The sequence below is a fragment of the Eulemur rufifrons genome, chromosome 28, assembly GCF_041146395.1.
Source record: "Eulemur rufifrons isolate Redbay chromosome 28, OSU_ERuf_1, whole genome shotgun sequence".
NCBI lineage: Eukaryota > Metazoa > Chordata > Mammalia > Primates > Lemuridae > Eulemur > Eulemur rufifrons.
In genome coordinates this window covers 63,339,880-63,364,996 of record NC_091010.1, presented here as the reverse complement: position 1 = coordinate 63,364,996, position 25,117 = coordinate 63,339,880, and the positions used below count along the sequence as shown (strand labels likewise).

At 38.5% G+C, this 25,117-nt stretch overlaps 1 protein-coding gene across 4 annotated transcripts in view; it reads left to right on the top strand.

Moving 5' to 3' along the window:
* The first annotated feature begins 2,516 nt into the window (after positions 1–2,516).
* ATE1 (arginyltransferase 1) overlaps positions 2,517–25,117 on the top strand; it is a 114,521-nt gene continuing 91,920 nt past the window's right edge. Inside the window, exons 1-8 of one of the 4 annotated variants that reach the window (XM_069460082.1) lie at positions 2,517–2,654; positions 5,310–5,373; positions 7,237–7,299; positions 11,287–11,390; positions 12,973–13,224; positions 16,341–16,570; positions 18,359–18,487; positions 19,403–19,531. In XM_069460082.1, the coding sequence (XP_069316183.1) occupies positions 2,570–2,654; positions 5,310–5,373; positions 7,237–7,299; positions 11,287–11,390; positions 12,973–13,224; positions 16,341–16,570; positions 18,359–18,487; positions 19,403–19,531 (1,056 nt within the window). In that variant the 5' untranslated portion in view covers positions 2,517–2,569. Of the gene's footprint in view, positions 2,655–3,026; positions 3,173–5,309; positions 5,374–7,236; positions 7,300–11,286; positions 11,391–12,972; positions 13,225–16,340; positions 16,571–18,358; positions 18,488–19,402; positions 19,532–25,117 lie in introns of those variants that run through there. The other 3 variants (XM_069460085.1, XM_069460084.1, XM_069460083.1) reach the window with 3 other exon arrangements.

The window sequence follows — 25,117 nt, the reverse complement described above, 5'->3', positions numbered from 1 at the left end:
CCATCTACTCACATCTTCTTTGGAGAGAAAGGATGTGTTTCACTTCATTCCCTTTAAGAAACATGAACTAGGCCTACTATCATCAAGCAAAGATCCTTCACATCACCAGGACCTAGTACTGAGCCTCACACTTGTGCTCTGCAGACTCAGTATCACGTCCAACATCTGATAATATGAAAAATGTTAATGGGACCGAACATAATGTTGTCAGCATTTTATTCTCTCAAGTAGAAAAATTAAAAGCAAAGACAACTGTCTGTCTCATAAATAGAAAGATATTCTAATAGTACTCCCCCCTTCCCCCCAAAAGGGGGAAACTAAATGAAGCTTGGTTTTTTTTTCTCATTTGGGCCTGGAAGATGAAAACTCTGCCTCTGACCTTCAGCAAAAGACACCTGGAACCCCTGTCCCACAGAAGTCTAAACCTAGTATGTGTATCTCTTTTCTACTTTAATTTCTTTTTTTTTTTTTTATTACTTTTTCTTCCTCCTATATGTCCCCTACTAGTTGTGTGACCTTGGTCAAGTTATTTAGCCCTGCTGTCCCTAATCCCCTGGGGCTGTGGACTGGTACCAGTCTGTGGCCTATTAGGAACTGGGCTGCACAGCAGGAGGTGAGTGGTAGGCAAATGAGTGAAGCTTCATTTATATTTACAGTCGCTCCCCATCGCTTGCATCACCACATAAGCTCTGCCTCCTATGAGATCAGCGGCATTAGATTCTCATATGAGTGCAAACCCTATTGTAAACTTCCCATGCAAGGGATTTAGGTTGTGTGTTCCTTACGAGAATAATGCCTGATGATCTCAGATGGAGCTCAGCGGGTGATGCTAGTGTTGGGGAGCGGCTGCAAATACAGATTTATCATTAGCAGAGAGGTTTGACTGCACAGTAAATGAAATGTGGTTGAATCATCCCGAAACCATCTCCCTCACCCCCTCCGCCCATCCCAGTCTGTGGAAAAATTGTCTTCCATGAAATGGGTCCCAGGTGCCAAAAAGATTGGGGACCACTGATTTAGCCTGTCTGGTCTACATTTTCTATCTTGTTAAGTCGAGGTAAGGATTAAGCAAGTTAACACATGCCTAGAGCTTTGGACATTCTCATTTATTCTTCAAGGCTGGTATGACCTGGAGTGGCTTGGCTGAGGCTGGTCTAGTGCTTAGGATAAAGTTGAGCCTTCAAAGGGACAGAAGTGAAGTGGGACAGGAATGTAAGAAAAGACTAAAAAGCCTCCTGGTCTCCTGCCCCTGTCCAGAACATGACCTGCTGCTCTCTTTCTGTTTCATTCCACAGGCCCTTGCTTTCATTCACAATAACAGCCTGTCTGGGAAAGGACTGGGAATAATCAAATATTCCATAAAGAACAAGATGGATGAAGCCTGTCTGAAGAACTTGAGTACTGAGATGTAGCAAGGAGGCTTCAAGTCTAAGGAGCTGGAGAAACCTAGAAGAGCCTTGAGAACCTCCTGCATACTGCGTGGCCATTTCTTAGGTTCCTTTGGTTTGTGTGAGACACAAGTGATGCCTGGCAATATACTAAGTCACCAGGCCACCACAAACCCTCTTCAGCTAGGCACACATCCATCACATTGGACCTTGTGGTCAGGAATGTTGAAACTGACCTCTGATTTCAAAAGTTTACTTGTTTTTCTGAGTGTCATGTTTTCACTTTTTTAAACATTGCAAAAAGGATAACCAGCTGTATTGTTGGCTAGGAAAACTATGAGGGCAGACAGGCTTAAATTATCTGTGTGCACAAAGGGAAAGATTAAGGAATATTATTACTTTGTTGGAGGTACTCATTTTTATACTTTGCCCAGATTGTAATTCCCTAAGAAATCCTCTTTAAAGTGGTTGCAAACTAGAGGCCCATCAGCTGCATTCAGCCTCTGTAAATGTTTTATTTGAACTGTAGAGTTAAAAGAAAATTCTTTTACAGTAAAAATATTTTAAAATTTTGTATTTAAAAAAAAATCTAGATTTCCAGCTTCTGTTATTCAAAAGTTATAAGAAATGTGGCACCGGGCTTATAGTGGCACAAGGCAGCAACTGGCTCTACTTGACAGTTGTTCCCTTTAAAAGCTTAAGTGCTCACCAATTCGCGACCCCTCCCCATTCATGGAATGCTTGCTTCCCTGCCAGTATCTAGGGCATTTAAGTGAGTGCCAGCTGTTTTGGAAGAAGCTCCAGTTAAGTTATCTATATGGCGGTCAGGGGCGGCCTGAGAGGGTAACTGAATCTGAGACCTGCAAGAAATGGCTTTGGGTGAATCACAACCCCCAGCCCTCAGTTTGTTTATCTGTGAAATGGGGCTGATAATGCGCAGCTGTGGGAGGGATTGACGGAAGAGCACGCAGAGCGCTGGCCCCACACCTGGCTTCGGAGCACGACTACCATCCAAGCTAGCGTCCCGGGAGGGCGTGTCTCGGGGCGCGGGGCTGCGCCGCCGGGACCCTCCCCCTCGCCCGGCCTCGCTCTCCACCCCTCCCCGCCGCGGCCCCGCGCTCGCCGAGGTCGGCCCCGGGCGTCGAGAGGCGTGGCCGCCCGAGCGGACCCTCTCTGCCGTCATGGCCTCGGCGGTGGAGTACAAGGGCCTCAAGGCCGGCTACCACTGCGGCTACTGCGACTCCAAGGAGGGCAAGGCGTCGTGCGGTGAGTGTCCCCGTCGACGGGACTGGCGCGGCCGCCTCGTGCCCAACTCCCGCAGCGCCCGCGGCGCCCCGGGGCGGCCCCTGGCGGAACAGCAGGCCCGCATTCCCGCTCCCACTTCCCTTTCCCATTCGTTTCTTTCCAGCGTGTTCTCCTCCCTGTTCCGTCTCTGCTTCAGCCTCACTGACGATGGGGGCCCGTCACAGAAAAGGAACGGAAATAGCGGAAAGCTGCCCTCGGTCAAGATGGCGCGGGCGGCGTCAGCTCCGAGAGGCGCGGGGCTGGCCGGGCCTGCGGGCGCCCGAGTGGCTTCGCGCGAGCCTCGGGGGCTCCCGGGCGGCGCGTTGCATTGTGGGGTGGCGGCGGCGGTGTTGGTGTTGGGCCGGGGCTTCCGAGCGTTTGCCCGGCCGCGGCTATGGCTGCCTGGGCCACTCTTTCGCCCAGCATCGTGGAGTATTTCGAGGGCGAGGACTTCTACCGCTGCGGCTATTGCAAGAACGAGTCGGGCAGTCGCTCCAATGGTGAGCGAGCCGCGCCGGCGGGCGTGGGAGCCCTGGCGCCGCGGCCTTGGGGTCTTGGTGGTCCGGGCGGCCAGTCTCCGTGCCTTGTGTGGAGGTGGAAAGGGCGCTCCCGGGAGGGCCGTGGCTGTCAGAATTCAAGGCGGACCTCACGTCTGACTCAGTGGGGAAGCTTCTCAGTGCTTATTTTTCAAAAGAGAAACAAACAAACAAAACCCAAACACCCCACAGCTGCTCGGACAGGCGAGACCGTGATTATGTTGCTAAAGTCTGAAAACCGATGCCCATTACTGGGAGACGGGTTATAAATGATGGTAATACTATAGAGTCTATAGTTGCTGGCTGAGGCTGACCTGTAGGTACTGAGGTGGGAGCATCCCTGTAGTGAGTGCACTCAGGGTGCAGGACGATCGGGCGTGTGGTGTGTTTGTGTAGAAGGAGGTGTGAGTGTGTGCACACATGTGCACAGTCATGTATGCATGAAATGTCTCTGAAAGAATATACAAGAAACTGGTGACCACACTTGCTGCCAGCAAGGGGGCCTGTTTGTCTTGATCTATTTGACATTTTTACCAGTTGCTTGTATGCAGTGTTATCCTTTCACCCACCTCGATGACAGAAAAGCCAGCCCACAGTTTTATTTTGTTTTTTTATCATGATTCACGTCTACTTAGGAAGATTTGTTGTTTGTAAACAAAACATCGTGTTTATTTCCTGCTGTGTCTTGCATCTGGCAAATATAGAATGTAGAATCTATTATTTTAATAGAACTATCCTGCATTGTGGAAGACGAGATATGCACGAAGATATAAATTTAGGTATTTTCTATTAAAAATGTTAAGTGGGGAATGATTTGACCGATTATGGTGTGTGCATTCACTCATCCATTAAAAGTGTTTATTAGGTGCTTCTTGTGGGCAACGGTCTTGAGTAGACAGTTATGTAGTCATTAGAAGTGATGATTATGAAACCAGTGGAAAAACGATTATGCAGTGTAGAGTTAAATGGAGAAAATAAACGGAATGCAAATAGCATATGCGACATGATTACAGTTCTGAGAGGAAAAAAGCCTAAGAGAAGCACACCAGATAGTATAATATCTTTTTCAGAATTTTCATATTGTGACTATAATATCTATATGTAATATGTTATAGTAAACGTGCCTAAAATTAATATTTTAATAGGTCCTTAGTTATTTTTTCCAATAATTTTAGTAAGATAAAATTGGCTAGTATAAATATCCTGTGTTTTATGGAACAAACCTGCCTTCAACCTTTTCATCTAGAAAAGATAACTATACATTTCTGTCATTTCAATTTTAATTTTAATCACCTTTATTATAGGGCATCCACCTGTTGGGTAGGTGAGTTTTTTTATTTTTATTTTATAGATGATAAGCTTGAGGCTCATAGGGTAACCTGTTGGTATCAGTGAGCACCTGCCAGATGTCCAGATATTTCTGTTGGACTATAGTGCCATGATTTTTTTCAATACATCCTGCTCTGTGAAGCCTATCTTTATCTTTACATATCTCTGATGCAGTTTGTGGTTTACAAAAGGGAAAAATCCATTTCTCTTTTAACATTAGTTCAGATATACCTTTGAAAGTTTTCTTGTAGTCTTTTTTTTTTTTCGTAGTTCCCTTACCATTTGGGTTACTTTCAGTTTTTACACTTAGATTATTGTTAAATACTTTTGTCTTATTTTAATATTCAAGATTGCCCTGTAAATATTAATATGTATACCTGTATATAAATAAGATGCATGAAAAAATTTGCTTTCTCATTTTTCTGAAGAGACCAGTGTATTAAATCATTGGGGACATTATTAAAGTTGGAAGGTCTGATGCAGTCTGATTGCAGTGAGGACCTTAATATATGATGTCATAGAGACTATTGACTATCTTGAATTAAATGTAACCACTTTGATGTATTTGTTTTTTTTTAAATTAAATCTTACTTTTCATTTGTGTTGTATGTCTAGTATGTCAGATTAACAAATGTGAAGTATGTACTCATTTCTCCAATATGAGTGTTCTAGAACTTTATCCTGAACACTCATATTTTCTAAAATAACACTTTGAATTTAAAAAAGAAAAAAGTTCAGCCTGCTAACATTAACACACTACTTATTTTTTCAGGCATGTGGGCACATTCCATGACAGTACGGGATTATCAGGATCTTATAGACCGAGGATGGCGAAGGTAAAGCTCCTTAACACAAAGAGACCTTGTTGCTATTACTCAGGTGGTTCTTATAATTAAAAAAGAGGGTATGGCTTTAAAATGTTGTCCTGTTGCAAAGAAGTTTAAAAACATTTTTATGATATTCTTTTGTATAGTGATTTTGTTCTCTCCTTTTAAAAAAATGTTTGTTAGGATAATTTCAGACACCCACAAAAGCAAAGAGTACATCATGATGAACCTTATGTACCTATTGCTAAGCTTCAACAGTTACTAGTAATATCCTGCCAGTCCCGTTTCATTGGTGCTCCTTCTCCTCTCTACTCTGAGTACTTCATAGCAAATTACATCTGTACATTTTTATTACAGATATCATCATATCAATATACCCATAAGTATGTATCTTTAAGAAAGAAGTTTTTTTTTCCTTTTTAACGGTCCACGATACCATTATTATATCTTACAAAATTAATAATTACTCTTAGATACTATCTGTTACCCACTTTTGATGAGATTTTCCAGATCATCTCAAAAATTTCTTTTTTAATAGCTGGTTTATTTGAATTAGGATTCCATTAAGGTCCACACATTGCCTTTTTGGGTAGTTATTTTTATGCAGATAGTTTTTAAGTAGCCCTTAGGTAAAGTTCCTTATGTAAATATAAGGAATACTCTATGTAAATACTCTATGCCAATACTCTTCAATAGACTTGGGATTGTGAGCACCAGCTGAAGCATCACAACTTTCCTTAAGCTTAACAATGAAACTCAAAAGGTAGACATAGCTTAGATGTTGAAGGACTTTGTTTGCCATGATAAGGAACTTTTTTATTTAAAAAGTAGAAGGGAGCCACTGAAGGAATTTATGTAAGAAGGAAATCCAGTGGGGTTAGTTTTGGGAAAGATCGTTCAGACAGTAGAGAGGTATTTGAGGGGGTGGTCATGGAGGCAGGAAGATGAGTTCCAGAGGTTTTTGCACTATCCACATATGAGATGATGAGGACTGCCTTCTTAATGGCAATGGTGATAGAGGAGGGGACAAATTTAAGATGTTTTAGAGGCGGAAACCTTGTTGACAGGATATATAGGTGAATAAGGAGAAGTCTAAAAAGACTCATGGGTTTCTGGCTTGAGAGCTGAATGAATGGTTCTGTTATTACCATAGCTGTGGAATTCATGGAAAGAATCGGGTTAGTTTTTGGGTGCTTTGTATGGTGCATGTGGAATACCAAAATGTGGGTGTCACAGGCAGCAGCATACATCATTCCCACAGTATTGTGGGCAGTTTTCTCTCGTTGCTCTGTAGTATTGAGGATGGTGGCAGGTGAAGGCAGGAAAGGGATCGTAGTTGCTGGTGTGAGCGTAGTTGAGATGAGTAGCCTTAGAGCAGCAGTCCCCAGCCTTTTTGGCACTAGGGACTGGTTTCTTGGAAGACAATTTTTCCGTGGATCGGAGGTGGGTGGGGGGTGGGAGGTGGACCTCAGGCAATGAAGTGAGCATTGAGGAACACGCTCAATACAGATGAAGCTTCGCTTACTCACCTACCACCCACCTCCTGCTGTGTGCCCCCCTTTCCTAAGTTTCATGGAAGACAATTTTTCGGGGCTGGGGGCAGCAGAGCTCTGGGGCCTGGTCCCTAACAGGCTATGGACTGGGCGTTGGGGACCGCAGCCTTAGAGGACATAAATAAAGTTTTAGGAAGTAAAAGACTGAGTTCTAGTCCCACTTTGAAGATTATTTAGCTTATGAAGAGTAATTAAATCTAAATGCATTTTTACGCTATTGATTACATTTTTTACCCTGAGTTCATTTAGTGCTCCTTTACTAATCTATTTTGGTACATGTGAAAAATAAGAAATTAACAAAGTATTTTTGTAATTTTAGAAGTGGAAAATATGTGTACAAACCGGTCATGAATCAAACATGCTGTCCTCAGTACACAATAAGGTAAGAATTTTAATTAGAAAGAGGATCTGTAATATGAAGATTGTGTATAATTTTTTAATAGTCTCTTGTGCTTTTTAAAATGTTAATTTCCACTCCAAGAAGGCATTCTTTTTAAGGAAAAGCAAATAAGTTATGTCTTTTCTTCATACTGGTGCTATATTTATGTGCTGATCAGTATCTTTTAATAATACTGTTTAATTGGTTGGATATAAATATGTGAAAACATACCTTCTTAATTTAGCCATCTCATCTGTGAATACCATGCAATATTGGGAAAATATTGGTAAATGTTCAAATTGCCTTTAGATGTCAAATTTTTATAGGACTTAGGATTTTCTTCATTCTATGGTATTGCTTGACACTGCATTCAAGCAATACTACAGGAGCACTTAGTTGTTAGGAGTAGGGCTTAAACTTTGTCTGCCACCTGCACATTCAGAGTTCAGTTTTCTTAAATGGAAAACTTAAAAGGTCTATTTTTCCTACAGAATGTTTGTTGGATTTTTCATAATCTTTTGAGTTTCCTATGCACCCCCCCATCCTAACATAGAAGAATTTTCTCTACTTTTTTGGTTATAATGGTCATCATCTTCTTTTTCTTCATCTTTCTTTTTTTTTTTTTTTTGATAGAAAATGTGGAAAGTACATTAACATTTTGAAGTATGTATTTGTTTCCAGTTTTAATGTGTATATGTACTCTAGATAAGAAAGTCAGACCCAGTCGTATCTGTTACCTTTTTGTCTGGTCTGCACAGCTGTCTCCCTTGGTTGGTCTTGTTGCAGACCATTTTCAGAATGTGAAGGAAGCTATACCCTCTCTCTGCCCCTCTCCACCCTGCCAAAGGCATATAGGCACAAATACCTAGCACTTTGCATGTTAATTTTAGGATGATCACAGACTTCCAGAGGTCCACTGATCCCTGAATAAGAGCCTTTCTCTTACCTAACTGGACATCAGATTGGCAGATGACAAGGAGAAAAGATGAGTGTCTGGTTTGCTGACATCATCTTGTTACACGAAGGATAGAATGACCCAGTAGCCTGTGTTGTCCTCTTTCAGCTTTTGTGGTTATGAAGAGAAGACATTTTCTAAGGCAGAAGTCATTTTCCTTCAAATAGCAATTGGATTATGGACAGGATTCTGTTCTTAAGTTTTAAGTTGATTGGGTTGAACCCTGAGAATCTTTATGATCATAAAAGGCTGATTTCAGTTGGTTAAGGAAGAAATAAAGCATTCAAAATATATTTGGTGCCTGTTATATGCAAAGCACTGTTTTAGGTATACTGCCTTGATAAAAAGGGATTCAATTAACATTGCAAAACAACGTAGTTATAAAATGTGATTTTTGCATTTAACATGGAATCATAGTTTTCTGAATTGTTACTCTTTACACAATTTCATTCTATATCTTCATCTTATGGAATGATTTTCCAGGTTTACTCTTCTGGTTATTTTACTTCGTGTACTACAGTAGTTACAGTGAGAATTTATATACAGGAAAAGAGGTCATAGCCTACAACTTAGCTTCTTGTTAGGCAGAAGTTGGGGACTGTCTGGTCTGTGAGCATAAATGAGGATGAACTTCTCTGGTTATGAATTTTTTTTTCTTATCAGAATTATACATGCTCATAATTTACAGTGTCAAATAGTTCCATAAAGCTTATTTTGGACAATAGCAGTCCCTGAACTCCCCTTTTCTGTTTTCTGTTTCCCGTTTCCCAGTGGCAGTCACCTTTCAATGTTCTAACTGATTGTTTTGGTTTTTCATCGTCCTGTCTTTAAGTAACATGCTTATATAATTGTAATATTTGATTTTTTTCTTTTAGTTTTCTCCCTTATTTCTGGAATTCTCTCTGTGAAAGATTAGGATTCAGTTTTCTTTCATCTCTGTTCCCCTGCCATATTGAAGCTCCTTTTGTCCTCACCCCCAACTTCCCATTTAGAAGTGTTATGATTTTGGATAAATGTATTCAGTTCATTATGACTGTGTAAATATGCTTCACAACTGAGCCATATGGGATACTATGATTACTTTTCCCTTCCTGCACACGTTTTTGTTCTCTGGAGTTACTGATTATCATAGTCTTCTATATAACTATTACCAATTTATTTTGAAATGTTCTCCCATTCATGTAAGTTTCTTCTTAGAATGTTTAGATGCATTGAGTACTTTATCACTTTGATCGTCTTGGAAGTCTTTTGTGGACCCTTCTGACCTGCTGTGATCTGGACAGGTTACCCTCCACACCTGAAGCATCACCGTCATCCTGCTATTCTCTTTACTGTCATTTGGGGGATTCTCTTTAGCTATTGAGTTGGATCCCTTTTTTCCTTGGATCATTCCCTTGTTTTAGTGAAGCACATCTTCTAATAGCTTCCTGAGAAAAAGTGCAGGAGGGGTAAACTTTTTTTGAGATTTTGCATGTCTAAAAATGTTTTAATTCACTGCTTAGATTTATGGTTTGGCTGAGTACAGAAGTGTAGGATGACAATAATTTCCCTTTAGAATTTTGAAGCCTTTGCTTCATTGTTGTCCTATTACTGCTGAGAAGTGCAGTGTTATTCCTATTCTTGTACTTTTGTCCAAAACTTGTTCTTTATCTTTGGCAGCTTTTTTGTTCTCAGTTTTCTTCTGTTTCATAGTATGTTTGGCTGTGTGTCTGTTTTTATCCATTGCATGTGGACTTGAGGCGCCCTTCTTATCTGAGAGCTCCTGCCATCATTTCCTTCAGTTCAGGCACATTTTCTTGAATTTTGTTTTCATCTTCTCCATTTTCTTTGTTTTCTTCTTTAATGCCTTTATTTAGATACTGGACCTTTTACACTGGTCCTCTTAACTTTTTCTTTTCTCTTCAGTTTTTCATCTCTTTTTTGTAGAATCTTCTGAGAGATTATTTCCTCAACTTTATTTTCCAAGTTTTTTCCTTAGTTTTTTAATTTCTTCTATCATATTTTTATATCTGAAGGTCTTTTTGTTCTTAGACTTTCTCTCTCTCATAGACTTTCTCTCTTTTTTTATAACATCCTATTATTTTATGGTTGTAATAGCTTAAGAGAAATACGATTTCTCTGAGGATTTGTTTTTTATTTAAGGATTCTCTTCCATAGTCTTCCATTTCTCCAGTTTTTTGGTACCTGTCTTTCTAGTAGAGGCCCTCCTCAAGCCTCTGCTGATTCCTACTTTCCAGTGTTCCACTGGGAATTCTGTGTGCCCAGTGGGTCTTGTTTACTGTGGATGCTCTGGCGGGGCTGTTCTGGGGAATCTCGGATGTTAGTATTTCTAGGTCTGATCACATTCTGGAGAGAAAATATAGCCTGCTGGTGTGTTCTGGGGCTGGGTTGGGGATCTCAGCATTCCATATGTACACTTTGATTTAAGCTTCCTGTTTGTGGGACAGTACCATTGTTTTCAACCATGCCTCTTATCCCTCATGTAAGAGGCTCTATTTTTTATTCTTTCCTGAAAGTTTGCAGTTTTCTGCTGGGTTGAGTAGGGAGTCTGCGGGTGGGAGAGGGGATCTGGCATCTATGTTAACTGCTTTGAAAACAGTCGTACAAGGAATTCTCTTACTTTTCAACCCAGCTTTACGCATATTTCCAAAGGTATCAGGTATCACCAATCCCTAAGACTTTTTAGGGGTAATGTAGAGAAAGTTGGATATCTTTTTGGTTTTTCCCACTGTTAGCTTAGGATTCAACTTTTTCTTTGGTCTGTTAAGTCAGTTTGCCAGTTACGCATCTGTTTTGCAACTTCTAGCACTTCTCCCCTTCTCTTTTTTCTAGTAGTTCATGTCCTTTTCTTCTTTTTTAATCTCTTAACTGTAGAGTTAGTGTGATTTGGGGTGGGATTAGAGGAGGCTAATTAAACCCCATCTTTAGCCAGTAATCTCAGGCAGAAGATTTGCCTCATTATATAGGTAACTATCCAGAGGTGATTTTATTTCAAGTTTGAATTCACTTTTTAAATATTTATTTTGCTTTCCTAGGTGCCGACCTTTACATTTTCAGCCTTCAAAATCTCACAAGAAGGTTTTGAAAAAAATGTTGAAATTTCTGGCTAAAGGGGAAATCTCCAAAGGAAATTGTGAGGGTAAGATGAGATGGGGTCATGAATTTTACTTTAAATGGATGTCTCTTTCCAAGGGTCCCACTTTCAGTTGTCTTGAGTTAGGTAGGGGAGGGAGTCATTACTACAATCATGTACTTCTGCTACCATGACGATGACTACCATTGGCACTGCTCTTACTGTTACCTCTGGCCCCCAAATCAAGGATATAGCAAATATATACCAGGAGAGTCTATCTTGGGAAGAAAATTGAGGATCATTTTAAAGATGTTGTGATTTCCCAGAGTTTATTGAAATGTCAGTTTTCAAAGTGCTTTGATAGCTCATCTTACTTGATTTTAGTAATATCCTTATGAAAGTGGCATTTAGAGAAACAGATGCATACATGTAGCTTATACGAGATGGCATGGTTGCTTCTAATGCTGAGTAAAGATGAGGTTTTCTGTGTTTGAGTAAGCCTTTACTTCAGTAAATTATACTGTCTGAAATTTTCTTTCTTATTTGGCTGATAAATTTTGAATTGTGAGTGATTTTCCTAAAAGATAATTAGTAGCATTTAGTTAACTTTATTATTAATTTGTTTTAGAGACAGGATCTTGCATTGTCATCCAGGCTGGAGTGCAGTGGTGTGATCGTAGCTCACTGCAGCCTCGAACCTCTGGGCTCAAGTGATCCTCCCTCCTCAGCCTCCTGTGTAGCTGGGACTACAGGTGCATACCACCATACCAGCTAATTTTTAAATTTTTTTTTTGTAGAGATGAGGTCTCATTATGTTGCCCAGGATGGTCTTGAACTCCGGGCCTCAAGTGATCTTCCCACCTCAGCCTCCTAAAGTGCTGGGATTATAGGTGTGAGCCACCATGCCTGGCTGGTATTTAACTAACTTTAGTTGCAGATACTTTGCTTTTTCTGGGTTTTTTTGGTGTTTTTGCTTCTTTGGTTTTTTGTTTTCCTGTAAGAGTAACTACACATAAGTGAGCATAAGAATTGGGAATGCCACCCATTCTTAGAGTTCTTTTTCACTACTGCCATAGGAAATGCCTAATCCTGGGAATCTCCCTGCCCAGTCTTAGCTCATTAATTCATTCCTTTAGAAAGGACTAAACAGTTGTGACAAAGAGACACCAAAATACAATGACCAAAAAAAATGATAGAAGTTTGTTTCTTTCCTCATGTAACAGTCCAGTCTGGGTGTTCCAGGTCAGCCTGCGCTCTGCTCCCCCTAGACATTCTGGGACTGTCTTCAACATGTGATTTCCTAGGTTACTCTGCTTTTTACTAATCTAGCTATTGGTGGGGGGAAAGTGTGGAAGTCTAGGGTCAAAAATGTCCTTTAAAACAAGTAAGGCAAAATTAGACATATCAGTTGTATTATATTCCAGTGGTGGGAGCTTGGTCACCACTTGCAAAGGGCCTGGCAGGGCATTCCACTGCCAGGGTGCCACAGACTTAAGTTCAGCTCTCTTGCTTTAGAAGATGGGAAAATGGATTTGATGGACATACAGGAGTCCCTGCCACCATGGGTAATAGGGCATTGTATTCCTGCATTTATATTAATTGTGTCAAATAACCTGACTGATGGACTTTCATTTCTTCTGATTTGTAGATGAGCCCATGGATTCTACAATGGATGATGCTGTTGCGGGTGACTTTGCCTTAATAAATAAATTGGATATACGGTGTGATCTCAAAACGCTTAGTGATGACCTCAAAGAGAGCTTTGAGAGTGAAGACATGAAAGGAAAAAACTCCAAGAAAGATGAATCTAGTGAATTAATTCAGTCACAGGATGTAGAACAGAAGTTGGGCTCTGGTGAACCATCACATTTGGTTAAAGTTCATACAGTTCCTAAGCCAGGTAGTGAAAGTCTGATGTCATATTAACTGCTTTTCTCTTTGCTTGAGTCATTATAAACCCTGGGCCCTTCTGTCACCCAAAAAGATGAATTACTTATGAAATCTGTAAAATAGAACACTGGTTCATACAACTTATTATTATCTGGATTTAGGTGGCCAAATCATGTCTTTTTAAAACTACTTAAAAAGCCTAAAATAATAGCCTTATTATCTCCAAATACAGACATTTTAAAAGAGTTGCATTTCTCCTTACTACCTTACAGCCTTAGAGGTTTAAGAAACAAATTTTTTGTCAGTGGAAAGGTATTGTGATAAACATTTTTATTTTTGGCAGTGAGACAACATAAATTGTAGGTATTATGTCCAAGACACAGACATTGTAAAATTCTTCAGTTTATATTTCTTTATATAATTATAATAAATTTTAATTTTAAAATGTCCAGATTTTGATGTTTAACTTTGCCTTTAATAAGGTAAGATTTTTTTTTTTTTATATTCTCGCTTATAAAAGAATTAGGCTTAAAAAATGTATCCAACATTAAATGGGTCTATATGTGTGAGCTAGGCTGACACCACGGCACTCTAGCCCGGGCAACAGAGTGAGACTCTGTCTCAAAAAAAAAAGCCTCTTCTAGCAGTGACCAGTTAGGTGTTTTTTTTTTATTTTTATTTTTTGGTATCATTATGAACTCATGGATCTAAACGTCCATTCTACTGAAGGTATTTATTGATCTGGGAGATCTGTATCCCCTAAATATTTCTTGTCCATTGTAGTTAGTAATGTGGTATTGTGGTAGTATGTAGAGAAAAACATGATAAGGATTGCTTAGTCCAGTGAATTAATTAGTGTAAAGATGACATAGGTAGTCTTTTATAAAATTACAGAAAATTTGTGTTTCTCAGTTCATTATCTATATTTTTTAAATTCATTAATTTTAAAACTTTGGTTAGGGCATGTAATTTTCAGTGACTATAGAAAATGCAGGGTTTTCTTTTCCTATTACTGTAGGTAAAACATTTTAGGTGTTGGTGATGCAAATAATAGCTAATAATTATAGGTAACCCTAACTGAAAGGTAGATACTTTTTTAGAAGCTACACATGCATTCATTCAGTTTATCCTCACAGGAACTCTATGGGTAGGACTGGTTTTTGTGTTTCTTGTGCAGGTAGGGAAGCTTGCCCAGTGTCATCTAGCCAACTGACAGAGCTGGTTCATGACCTCGGGCAGCCTGTGTCAGAGTGCCTGCTCTTAACTGTTGTGTCTTTCAGAACAAATTTGAGAAAAGACATAGTCTCTGGCCTACGAAAAATAATTCTATAAGGCAATAGAGTAATGATCAATTGTAGAATCAGTCTATTGTTACCTGGTTATTAGACTTAAAGTCTTTTTTAAATAGGTAAATTTTACTTTTAGTCAGAAAACTTATTAGTGAAGTTGTGATATGATTTCAGTTATTTGTGAACTCACTATTTTCTCATCAGATTTGTTTCTTTTGATCAGTTCTTGATCTCTGGCAAGTCCTTTAATTTTCTTCTCTCTAAAAACTGAATTTGCTAGTCATAAACCTTCTTTTTGCTGACTTTTATATGATTTGTGACTACTGTGTTTTGAGATCTTGGAATAAATAGCTTATTTCTTTATTTCATTAATAGCTTTTTAAAAAAAAAAGACACTAATGTTCATTATTAGAGAATTTGGAAAAAAGACAACACTGCGAAAAAAGAAAAGGGAAATCTTTTCTCTCTAAATCCAAGTAAAATGATTGTTAACATGGTGTCATTTCTTTCCAGGCATTTTTATAAATATTTTTAATGTATGTATTTATACAAAACTGGAATTATTTTTAAACATTTTATAGTGAGAAATCCTCTAAAATTTCAAAGCATTAAAAATGACTGTATGATATTCTGTTGCTTAGCTATTCTAAAAATTGTGTAATTATTCTATAATTGGGCATTTAGGTTATTTTTATTTATTTATTTATTTTTTTGCAGGCACCTTTAGGTTATTTTGAGGTTTTGTTTGTATTCATCATTATTTGCCTTTATCTCTTAGGATTTTCTCAGGATAGATTTTTTGAAAAAGGCTTACCAAAATAAAGACTACTCATAAAAATTTGTACTTTATAATAATTAAAATTTTTATATTTTAAAGGGCTGTCAGTTTGATGTTTGGTCTTTTAATTAGAACAAAATTCTGATTAGCATTGAACTAATGAGACCCAAATATCTGCAGTATTTGGAGAGAGACACAGACACCTTCAATTAACAAAGATTTTTTTTTTTCATTAAAAAAACCTGCCAGAGTTTGTTCTGGGATCAGTACTCATTTATACGTGGTTCCTAAGTATTTAATATTTATCTATGTCAGCAGTGCTTTCAGAGAAATGTCCCTCAGAAATGTTGGCCAGAGATAGCATTGTCTTGAAGCAGAGGATATTTGATTATGTTCTTCCTACTTATAAAGGCAGAGAAGTGGATGAATGTTTTAAAAGAAGATTTTCAACAGTAAGAGCTGCCTTAACAAGTTTCCATGACTATTTACTTTTTTTTTTGGCAACTCATGCTTCTAAGGTAGAATTTTAACATCAGCTTACAACTTTATACCAAGATCCTCTGAAACATACACCCCAAAGCTAGCTTAACTGTTGGAACTGTTTGGACTTACTCTGTGGAATCTTTGAGACTCTTTTTTTTTTTTTTTTTTTTTTTTTTTTTTTTTGAGACAGAGTCTCACTCTGTTGCCCAGGCTAGAGTGAGTGCCATGGCATCAGCCTAGCTCACAGCAACCTCAAACTCCTGAGCTCAAGCGATCCTCCTGTCTCAGCCTCCCGAGTAGCTGGGACTACAGGCATGCGCCACCATGCCCGGCTAATTTTTTCTATATATATATTTTTAGCTGTCCATATAATTTCTTTCTATTTTTAGTAGAGGTGGGGTCTCGCTCTTGCTCAGGCTGGTCTCGAACTCCTGAGCTCAAACGATCCGCCCACCTCGGCCTCCCAGAGTGCTAGGATTACAGGCGTGAGCCACCGCGCCCGGCCACTTTGAGACTCTTGAAAAAACATTTCTAGAGTCGAATGTGGTTGGTCTAATATTTTGAATTTCTTTTTAGGCAAAGGGGCTGATTTGAGTAAGCCTCCATGTCGAAAAGCAAAGGAAATTCGGAAAGAAAGGAAAAGGTTAAAACTCATGCAGCAAAACCCAGCTGGAGAACTCGAGGGCTTCCAGGCTCAGAGTCAACCACCATCTTTGTTCCCACCAAAGGCTAAATCCAACCAGCCCAAATCACTTGAAGATTTAATTTTGGAATCTTTACCAGAGGATGCATCACACAAGTTAGAGGTACTTTGGAGGGTTTTTGTTTTGTTTTTGTTGTTTGTTTTATTTTTTGGTTTTTATGGGTACCTCATTTATTTTCATTGTAGGTAATACTGATCAGTTGACATTTTGCTAATTAAATAATGAGAAATTAAAGAGAATTGAGATGGAGTAGCATTTGTTTTGTTTGCTAAGTTAACTGCTATATTGGAGAGAAATCTTTTTTTAAAAAGATTTTTTAGCATGTTATTTTATACAGAGTGCTCTGGATTTTATATCTCTTGAAATTTAGTAATTAAAGTGTAAAAGAAAAATGCTCCTTTAAAATTTTATTTTTGGCAGTTTGGATTTAGATAGTAAAAGAGAATCACACTAGGCAAATTACTGTTTTATCCATTATAATATTCTGATCTTGACCAAGGCAGCAAATGATGTCACATATGTAAGGCAGTAGTTAGGAATTATCTTAATGGTGCCAAATTTTACTACTAAAATGCCCTGTCATTAATGCCCAAACCAATTTAGGCGTAATACGAATACTTCTAGAACCAAAGTCCTTCTTTTTTTCCAAATTGCTTTACATTTCTAGATCAAATCTAGATTTCTCAGTATTAGTTGGTTTCTCATATGTAAGGTAGTTCTAAAACATTAACCATAATGATTTTCTCATACCTGATTAGTAATTGTTTAGCCTTTGAATTTGTAGCTTACTGTCATCTGAGATATTACTTATCACTAAAGACCGATACTAAAATTTAACTTGGATGCATTCTATACCTTAGGATAATATTATCAGACATAAATTTTAACTTTTTATAACTCCTTGGCTACTCTGATTTTGATACTGACTTTTTTCCTTCAAAAATTGTAAAGAGATTTGTACCACTGTATAAAATATTTTATGAAGTCTTTTGATCATAAGTAGTGTATACAGGGAGCCAAGCACATCTCACATAACAGTTCCATGGCAACACGTTTTACTTTTTTATTGTAATGATATCCAGGATGTGTAAAGAGATTTGTTATCCACTGGGTGTCGCTCTTTCTTAATGGAAGACTTCTCATGGCACACACAAAAAGTTTCAGTTATGCCTTCATGTGTTGCATTTGATTTTCTGTTTCACTATTCTGTTTTGCTAACACATTTTAACTGGTTAGTAAATAATTAATGTTAAAATAAAAGCCATTGCTATGTGCAGTTACTCTTTTAAACTCATCTACATTTTACATATGAGTAAACTAAGGCACAGAGTGGTTACTTTTCCTGACCATGATGGGTACATTAGAAGAGTTGAGCAAGGGAGATCTGACTTAAGAGTCATAGTTCTTAACTATGCTATGAAATAGGAATACTTTGTGAGGGTTGTCTTTTATACTTACAAAATAAAGTTGTAAGTTTAGCATTAGCAATGATGAATGAAAGAGTGCAAAATATATATTCATATTTTTATTCTGACTGACTTAGTGATGGTGAGTTGTATACAACTAAAATTAAAGAGTATTTACTTGTGTTTGTGTCATGAGTGCCAGAAGTATGCTGCCCATTTACAATAGAGGCAGGCTGATATAATTCAGTCATGAAAGCTGAGGCTTAGAATTTAGAGGGCATCCTCCTCTGCCTTCTTAATGAGTCTACAAGTTATAGCCTTTTATTTGCTAACTGGTTGATTTTTTTAATGTTAAAATATTATGTTTATGCTTTAATATTTGTGTTGAAGCTTCTTTTTTTTTTGGTAACAGTTACTGGTAATGCATATTCCATGGAATGAATGAATGAATTAATGAACATTGTTTTCTTAACTCCTTCTGAAGGTAAGGCTGGTGAGATCATCTCCACCAAGTTCTCAGTTCAAAGCCACATTTCAAGACTCTTACCAGGTCTATAAACGTTACCAGATGGTTATTCACAAGGACCCACCTGATAAACCAACTGTGAGCCAGGTCAGCAGGCCAAGTGTAATTTTTCTGTACAAACAGAACTTTCCCTTCCATTTGATATCGTGGTGTGAAATCTTGGTTTATTTGTGGTGCATTTTATTTATATTCAATTTGCAGCATATTTGCCAAGAGATAGGACTGTGAATTATTGGACATTCTGAAAGTGCAAATTTTACCTAGTGCCATATTAAGTGCCCAGTCATGTGTAATTTCAGATTGGAAAGTAGCATGTAAAATTATTTTTATTTAAAGTCACTATGTTTAGATGCATTTAATAAATAGAGCTCTAAATTAAAATATGGTATTTTAATTTAAATATAAAGCCAAAAACTTTTTATTTTTATGGTAGGTGTACTTTACCCAACACAGTTAATGTGCTTTATTCATATTTAAAAGTCATATGCAGAAAGAGTTCATAATAGCTAAATTATTTTTTAATGTACTGCTATGCACAACTGAGTGGAACTAGAAAAGTGAGATAGTAGAATTTTTTAATGGACCTCCTCATACACTTATAATTTTATAAATCAAATGACTCAAGAAAAATCTGGGAGGAAAAAAAGCTTAAAACGCCTTATATAAGGAGAGGCAGCAAAGGTAGTGGCCATGGCAACAGTTAGCAACAACATTGACTGTAGTGTATGCAGGGAACTACAATAGAGAAATAAATAAAATCAAGCAAAAACAAATTGTCCTGGCTTTTATGAGTTTAATGTTTTCATAAGTTTTAGTATAAAGTTAGCACTTCAGGCTCTGTGCCAGCCATCCCATTCCAGGGTTTCTTCTTTTTATGACAAATTCCAATGCTGAGCTTTGGAAGTGGATTTGCGGAGATCTTACTCTAGCCTCACCTTCAGAAGCACATCATCAGTTAGAGATGTTTCAATGGCATTTGCTTGTATTTTCCTTGCTCTGAAGGTGAGGTTAGTACCTGTCTCCTTTGAGGACCCAGAGTTCAAGTCGTCCTTCAGCCAGTCCTTTTCTTTATATGTCAAGTATCAAATGGCCATACACCAGGATCCGCCTGATGAATGTGGGAAGACTGAGGTACCGTTCCTTGAATGTTTTTTCTGTGTTGATGAGGTTGTCTGTTAAGAAGCATATTATATAACCTTCTTAGCCATTTTCTTATCTGTCAAGCAGAGCTTTTGATCTTGTCAGTGTATATAACTGAACTTTTATGAAAACAAGTCGTACCTTTGAGCATTTTAAATCCTTAGAAAAAAAGGATTGCAAATTCAGGATATGTTTTTATTCAGTGTTCTCTCTAGGAACCTGAATGTAGTGCATTTATATGTTCTGTCATGCAGTGTAAGTCAGCAAACATTTACCAAGTGTCCGTTGTGTGCCAGACTATGTGCCACAGAACAAAGGGAAGAGTCTTTGTCTTCAAGAAATTGATAATCAAAAGGGAGAGACAGACCATGATAAGCAAAAATATCTTAAGAAGTGAATGGAAAAGAAATATGTATACCTAACCTACCAAACATCATAGCTTAGCCTGCCTTAGCCTTGCTCAAAACACTTAAATTGGCCTATAGTTGGGCAAAATCATCTAGCACAAAGTCTGTTTTATAATAAAGTGTTGAATAATTCATGTCATTTTTTAAAATACTATACTAAAAGTGAAAAACAATGATTTTGCACCATTGTAAGGTCGAACAGCCATTAAATTGGAGACTGTATGTTGAGATTATTGTAGAGAGCATCATTTAACAAGAATTTGTTGAGGGCCTATCTTTCCTAGGCTGGTGATATTGAGATGAATGAGATGGCATAGTTATCACAGTGGGACAGTGATGTGTTTAATGTGACAGATACAGAAGAATTAGAGTTTTGATTTTTTGTTTGCTTTAATTTTTTTTAATGACACAAGTTGTGTAAGCTTAAAAAGAGAAGATTAATAAAGCAGGAGTTAATGCTGCATGTTCCCTGAGAGAGGACCGACTTCTAGGTCTCCCAGAGAATTCTAGCTTAAAGAATGGTCTGTAGACCAGCAGTATCAGCATCACACTGGCACGCAGAATCTCAGGCCTACTGAACCAGAATCTGCTTCTAAAACTAGGTCTCCAATGATTTATACGCACATTTTAGTTTGAGAAGCTCTCTCTGTCCTAGGGTTCCCCGTTGAGACATAGGGCTGTTGATGATAGCATTTGCAGACAATAGGGATTCTGCCAGGGCCAAGGAGCGCCCTTTGATATTCTCAGGGTGTCCTATTCCCTTCTGAACTTTCCTTCTGGTTTCTGCTCTGGAGATTCTGGCTTTGCACCTGTCTGCTTAGTAGGTGTGACTAGCTGGGCCAAAAAAACCCTTACATGGTCCAGTATGTTTACTGAGAGACTCTTCCCCAGGGGCTTTAGGCCACTGCTGAGCAGATTGAGTGCAGCATTGAAGGCATTTATAGTCTAATTGGGGTGATAGGCAGTAGGATTAGTAGGGAAAGTCAGCTTAGGGTGGGACTGGAGGTTAGAGAGGTGACATCTGAGTCCAGTCTTGAATGATGAGTGTTTGTCAGGCCAAAAAGGGAGAAGAGCATTCTGGGCAACAGGACTAATGTGCAAAGGTGTGGAGGAACCATTTGCCGTTTTGAGGAACTACTGCTTAGTTTAGTATGACCAGATTATAGGGTGCATGTTAAAGGGTAATAAGAGATGAGGCTTTTGGAGATTTAGGTAGGAGCCAGATTTTTTAAAAAAAATTATTTTGGGCTGGGCCTGATGGCTCAGGCCTGTGATCCTAGCAATCCTAGCACTCTGGGAGGCCAAGGCAGGAGGATCGCTTGAGCTCAGGAGTTCGAGACCAGTCTGAGCAAGAGCGAGATACCGTCTCCACTAAACATAGAAAAAATTAGCCAGGCGTGGTGGCACCTGTAGTCCCAGCTACTTGGAAGGCTGGAACGGGAGGATGACTGAGCCCAGGAGTTTGAGGTTGCAGTGAGTTATGATGATGCAGCTGCACTCTAGCCTGGGTGACAGAGTAAGACTGTCTCAAAAAAAAAAAAAAAAAAAATTTTGGCTATATTGAAACTGCCATGTACCCATTACCTATCTTCAACCATTCTCAACAAGCTGCCATTCTTGTTTTATCTGTCTCTCCATACTTTTTTGTTGTTATTTTGCTGTATTATTTTATAGCAGATCTCAGACCTCATATTGTTTTATTTGTAAGTACTTCAGTATGTGTCTTAACTCACTAAAAAAGTGGGACAGTCAGATATGTGCCTTCTGATGTAATCCAGTGAGAAGAATAAAGCACCACCTGTGGAATGTTCTTGCTAAAGAAATTGGTTTTGGATCTATACGTGCTTCTAGATCTAATTACCGGTTTACAGGAAATATGAGGAGTAAAGGAATATGTTAAAAATGACCCCTGGGCAATTCTATAAGATATATCGTCTAATTTCTTTAAATAAATAAATACTATTTTATAAAAGAGGAAACTCTATTCTAGATTAGAAGATCTAAACTTTAAACAATGTATAACTACAATACCATATCACACCCAGAAAAATGCACAATAATTATATTCTCTAATGCTCAGATCATGTTCAGTTTTCTGTAGTTGTCTCAAAATGTCTTTTTTACATTTGGTTTGTTTGAATCAGTATCCATATAAAGTCTATATACGTTACATTTCATTGATAGTCTTTTAAGCATCTGTTAATTTAGAACAAATTTCCCTATTTTTAAAATTGCATTTTCTTTCTTTTTTTTTTTTTCTGAGACAGAGTCTCGCTTTGTTTCCCAGGCTAGAGTGAGTGCCGTGGTGTCAGCCTAGCTCACAGCAACCTCAAACTCCTCGGCTTAAGGGATCCTACTGCCTCAGCCTCCCGAGTAGCTGGGATTACAGGCATATGCCACCATGCCTGGCTAATTTTTTCTATATATATTTTTAGTTGGCCATATAATTTCTTTCTATTTTTAGTAGAGACGGGGGTCTCACTCTTGCTCAGGCTGGTCTCTAACTCCTGACCTCGAGTGATCCACCTACCTCAGCCTCCCAGAGTGCTAGGATTACAGGCGTGAGCCACCGTGCCTGGCCTAAAATTGCATTTTCTTTAAGAAACTGGTCATTCCCCCATAATAAGCTGAAATAAAAAAAAAAAAAGAAACTGGTCATTTATTTTAGAATTAATTTTGCTTCCTTGTGTTGATTCTTTTTGAAAATGTAAGCAGATATACGTGTGGTGTTGGTTGGTGTGTTTCTAAGTGTGTGATCTCTCTCTGAGTGGTGTGTGCGCATATATATGTGTGTGCATATATATATACATGCATTTCTGCATACGCATATTTATACTGCATACCGTAGTACACATACAGATACACCCACGTGCACACATTTACCCCTTTTTCTTATGTAAAGGTAGTGTATCAGACATGATCTTCCATACTGATTGTTTATTTCCTGGAGGTCATTCCATAGGAATATATGGAAGAGATCTTTGTTGTTGTTCAGTTGTATAGTGGAGTTGGATATCTGGTGAGCTCACCACTACTGGGTAATCTTTGCTTATAGGACCTTTCAGTGGATAGAGCTAGGAAATGTATTAAAACAAAATTATGAGTTTATGTTGATATATTTTTTTATTTTTATTTTTATTTTTTTTTGAGACAGAGTCTTGCTCTGTTGCCCGGGCTAGAGTGAGTGCCGTGGCGTCAGCCTAGCTCACAGCAACCTCAAACTCCTGGGCTTAAGCGATCCTACTGCCTCTGCCTCCCAAGTAGCTGGGACTACAGGCATGCGCCACCATGCCCGGCTCATTTTTTCTATATATATTTTTAGCTGTCCATATAATTTCTTTCTATTTTTAGTAGAGACGGGGTCTCGCTCTTGCTCAGGCTGGTCTCGAACTCCTCTCCAGCGATCCACCCGCCTCGGCCTCCCAGAGTGCTAGGATTTTAGGCGTGAGCCACCGCGCCCGGCCTATGTTGATTTTTTTTTTTTTTTTTTGAGACAGAGTCTCACCCTGTTGCCCAGGCTAGAGTGAGTGCCGTGGCGTCAGCCTAGCTCACAGCAACCTCAAACTCCTGAGCTCAAGCGATCCTCCTGTCTCAGCCTCCCGAGTAGCTGGGACTACAGGCATGCGCCACCATGCCCGGCTAATTTTTTCTATATATATTTTTAGCTGTCCATATAATTTCTTTCTATTTTTAGTAGAGGTGGGGTCTCGCTCTTGCTCAGGCTGGTCTCGAACTCCTGAGCTCAAACGATCCGCCCACCTCGGCCTCCCAGAGTGCTAGGATTACAGGCGTGAGCCACCGCGCCCGGCCGTATGTTGATATTTTTAATTCAAATTTAACACTGCATGGGTGTCTTAATTTTTCTGGTTTTATATTTCTCTTTTTGTGTTTCTTGATCACATTAATATAGTTATAAACTTGCTTTATATTATGTTATACGTAAACCAGGTTCAGCATTACAATATCAATAACAATATTAATGACAACTAATGAGTGAAGTTTATGATTCTTTTGTGATTTTTTTTGTCCTTAGAATATGTTCTAGTTAGCTGTTCTAACAGAAGACTATGTTTCAGAAGTCATGTGGAATTTATTTTTCCCTTTATATGGTTATGTTACCAAATTGACTAACATTCATTTATTTCAGATTGTTTTCAGTTTTGGGATTTACTTCTTAATTTTAGTGTTTTAATAGGCAGTAAATTTGTGTGGTTCAAAAGTCAAAACTACATAAAAAGAGATACCATCAGAGAATTCTCCTTTCCATTCCCATCTCCTTCACTCTGTTCCCTGCCCTCTATTAATAACCATTTTTATTAGTGTCTGGTTTATTCTTTTGGGGTTTTATGTTTTTGTAAAAGTAAGCAAACATATATGCATAGTCTTATTTTTCCTCCTTATTCTCACCAAGAGAAACATTCTGTGCACACTCTTCCATACATTTATTTTTTTCCTAAAAAGCATATCCTAGGGATCACAATTACAGCATGTCATATTATTATTATTAATATGTTTAAATGAGTTAATGATGAGAAAAAAAGAGAAGGGCAGGGAAGGAACAAAGGAAAGAAAGAAGGAAAGGGAGAAGAGGGAAGAAAGAATGAAGGGAGAAAGGGAAAACCATCAGTAACTTTTGAAGGTTTGAAAATTGGTAAGTAAAAGTCAAAAATTAAAAAAATGTATTAGGAAGAAATGTCTTATTTTGGATAACTTCTATGATTGTAGGCTGAAGTGTTTATAAGGAATTTTGTTTTGCGTTTCTATGTTGTATATGTGTGTATATAATATTATAGTCACATGATTACAGAATTAAAGGAAATTTGATTTCAGTTTTAAGAGACATACATATTTCTGTCCCTCCTTTTTTTGGTGATGTGAAGTCTTTTACCTGAAGTATGGTGAGGTAAGATGAAAGTAAGTGTGGCTTGAGTTATCTGCTTCCAAGTCACTGTGTGGTTGTGTATTGGGGTGTATCCAGTTCCACGCAGGGAGGGCCCTCTGATGTGGTCAGTGGTATAGAGCCCTCATCACTGCCTGTGACCCCTGGGGCTGGGGCGAGTGGGTTGGGCAGCTTCTGCTCTTGAATCGTGGCTCCCCTGACTACTCTTCTTCCGCAGTGCTGCCTAGAACTTTTCTTGAACTGTTTGTCCCATGGCTTTGTTGTCTGCAG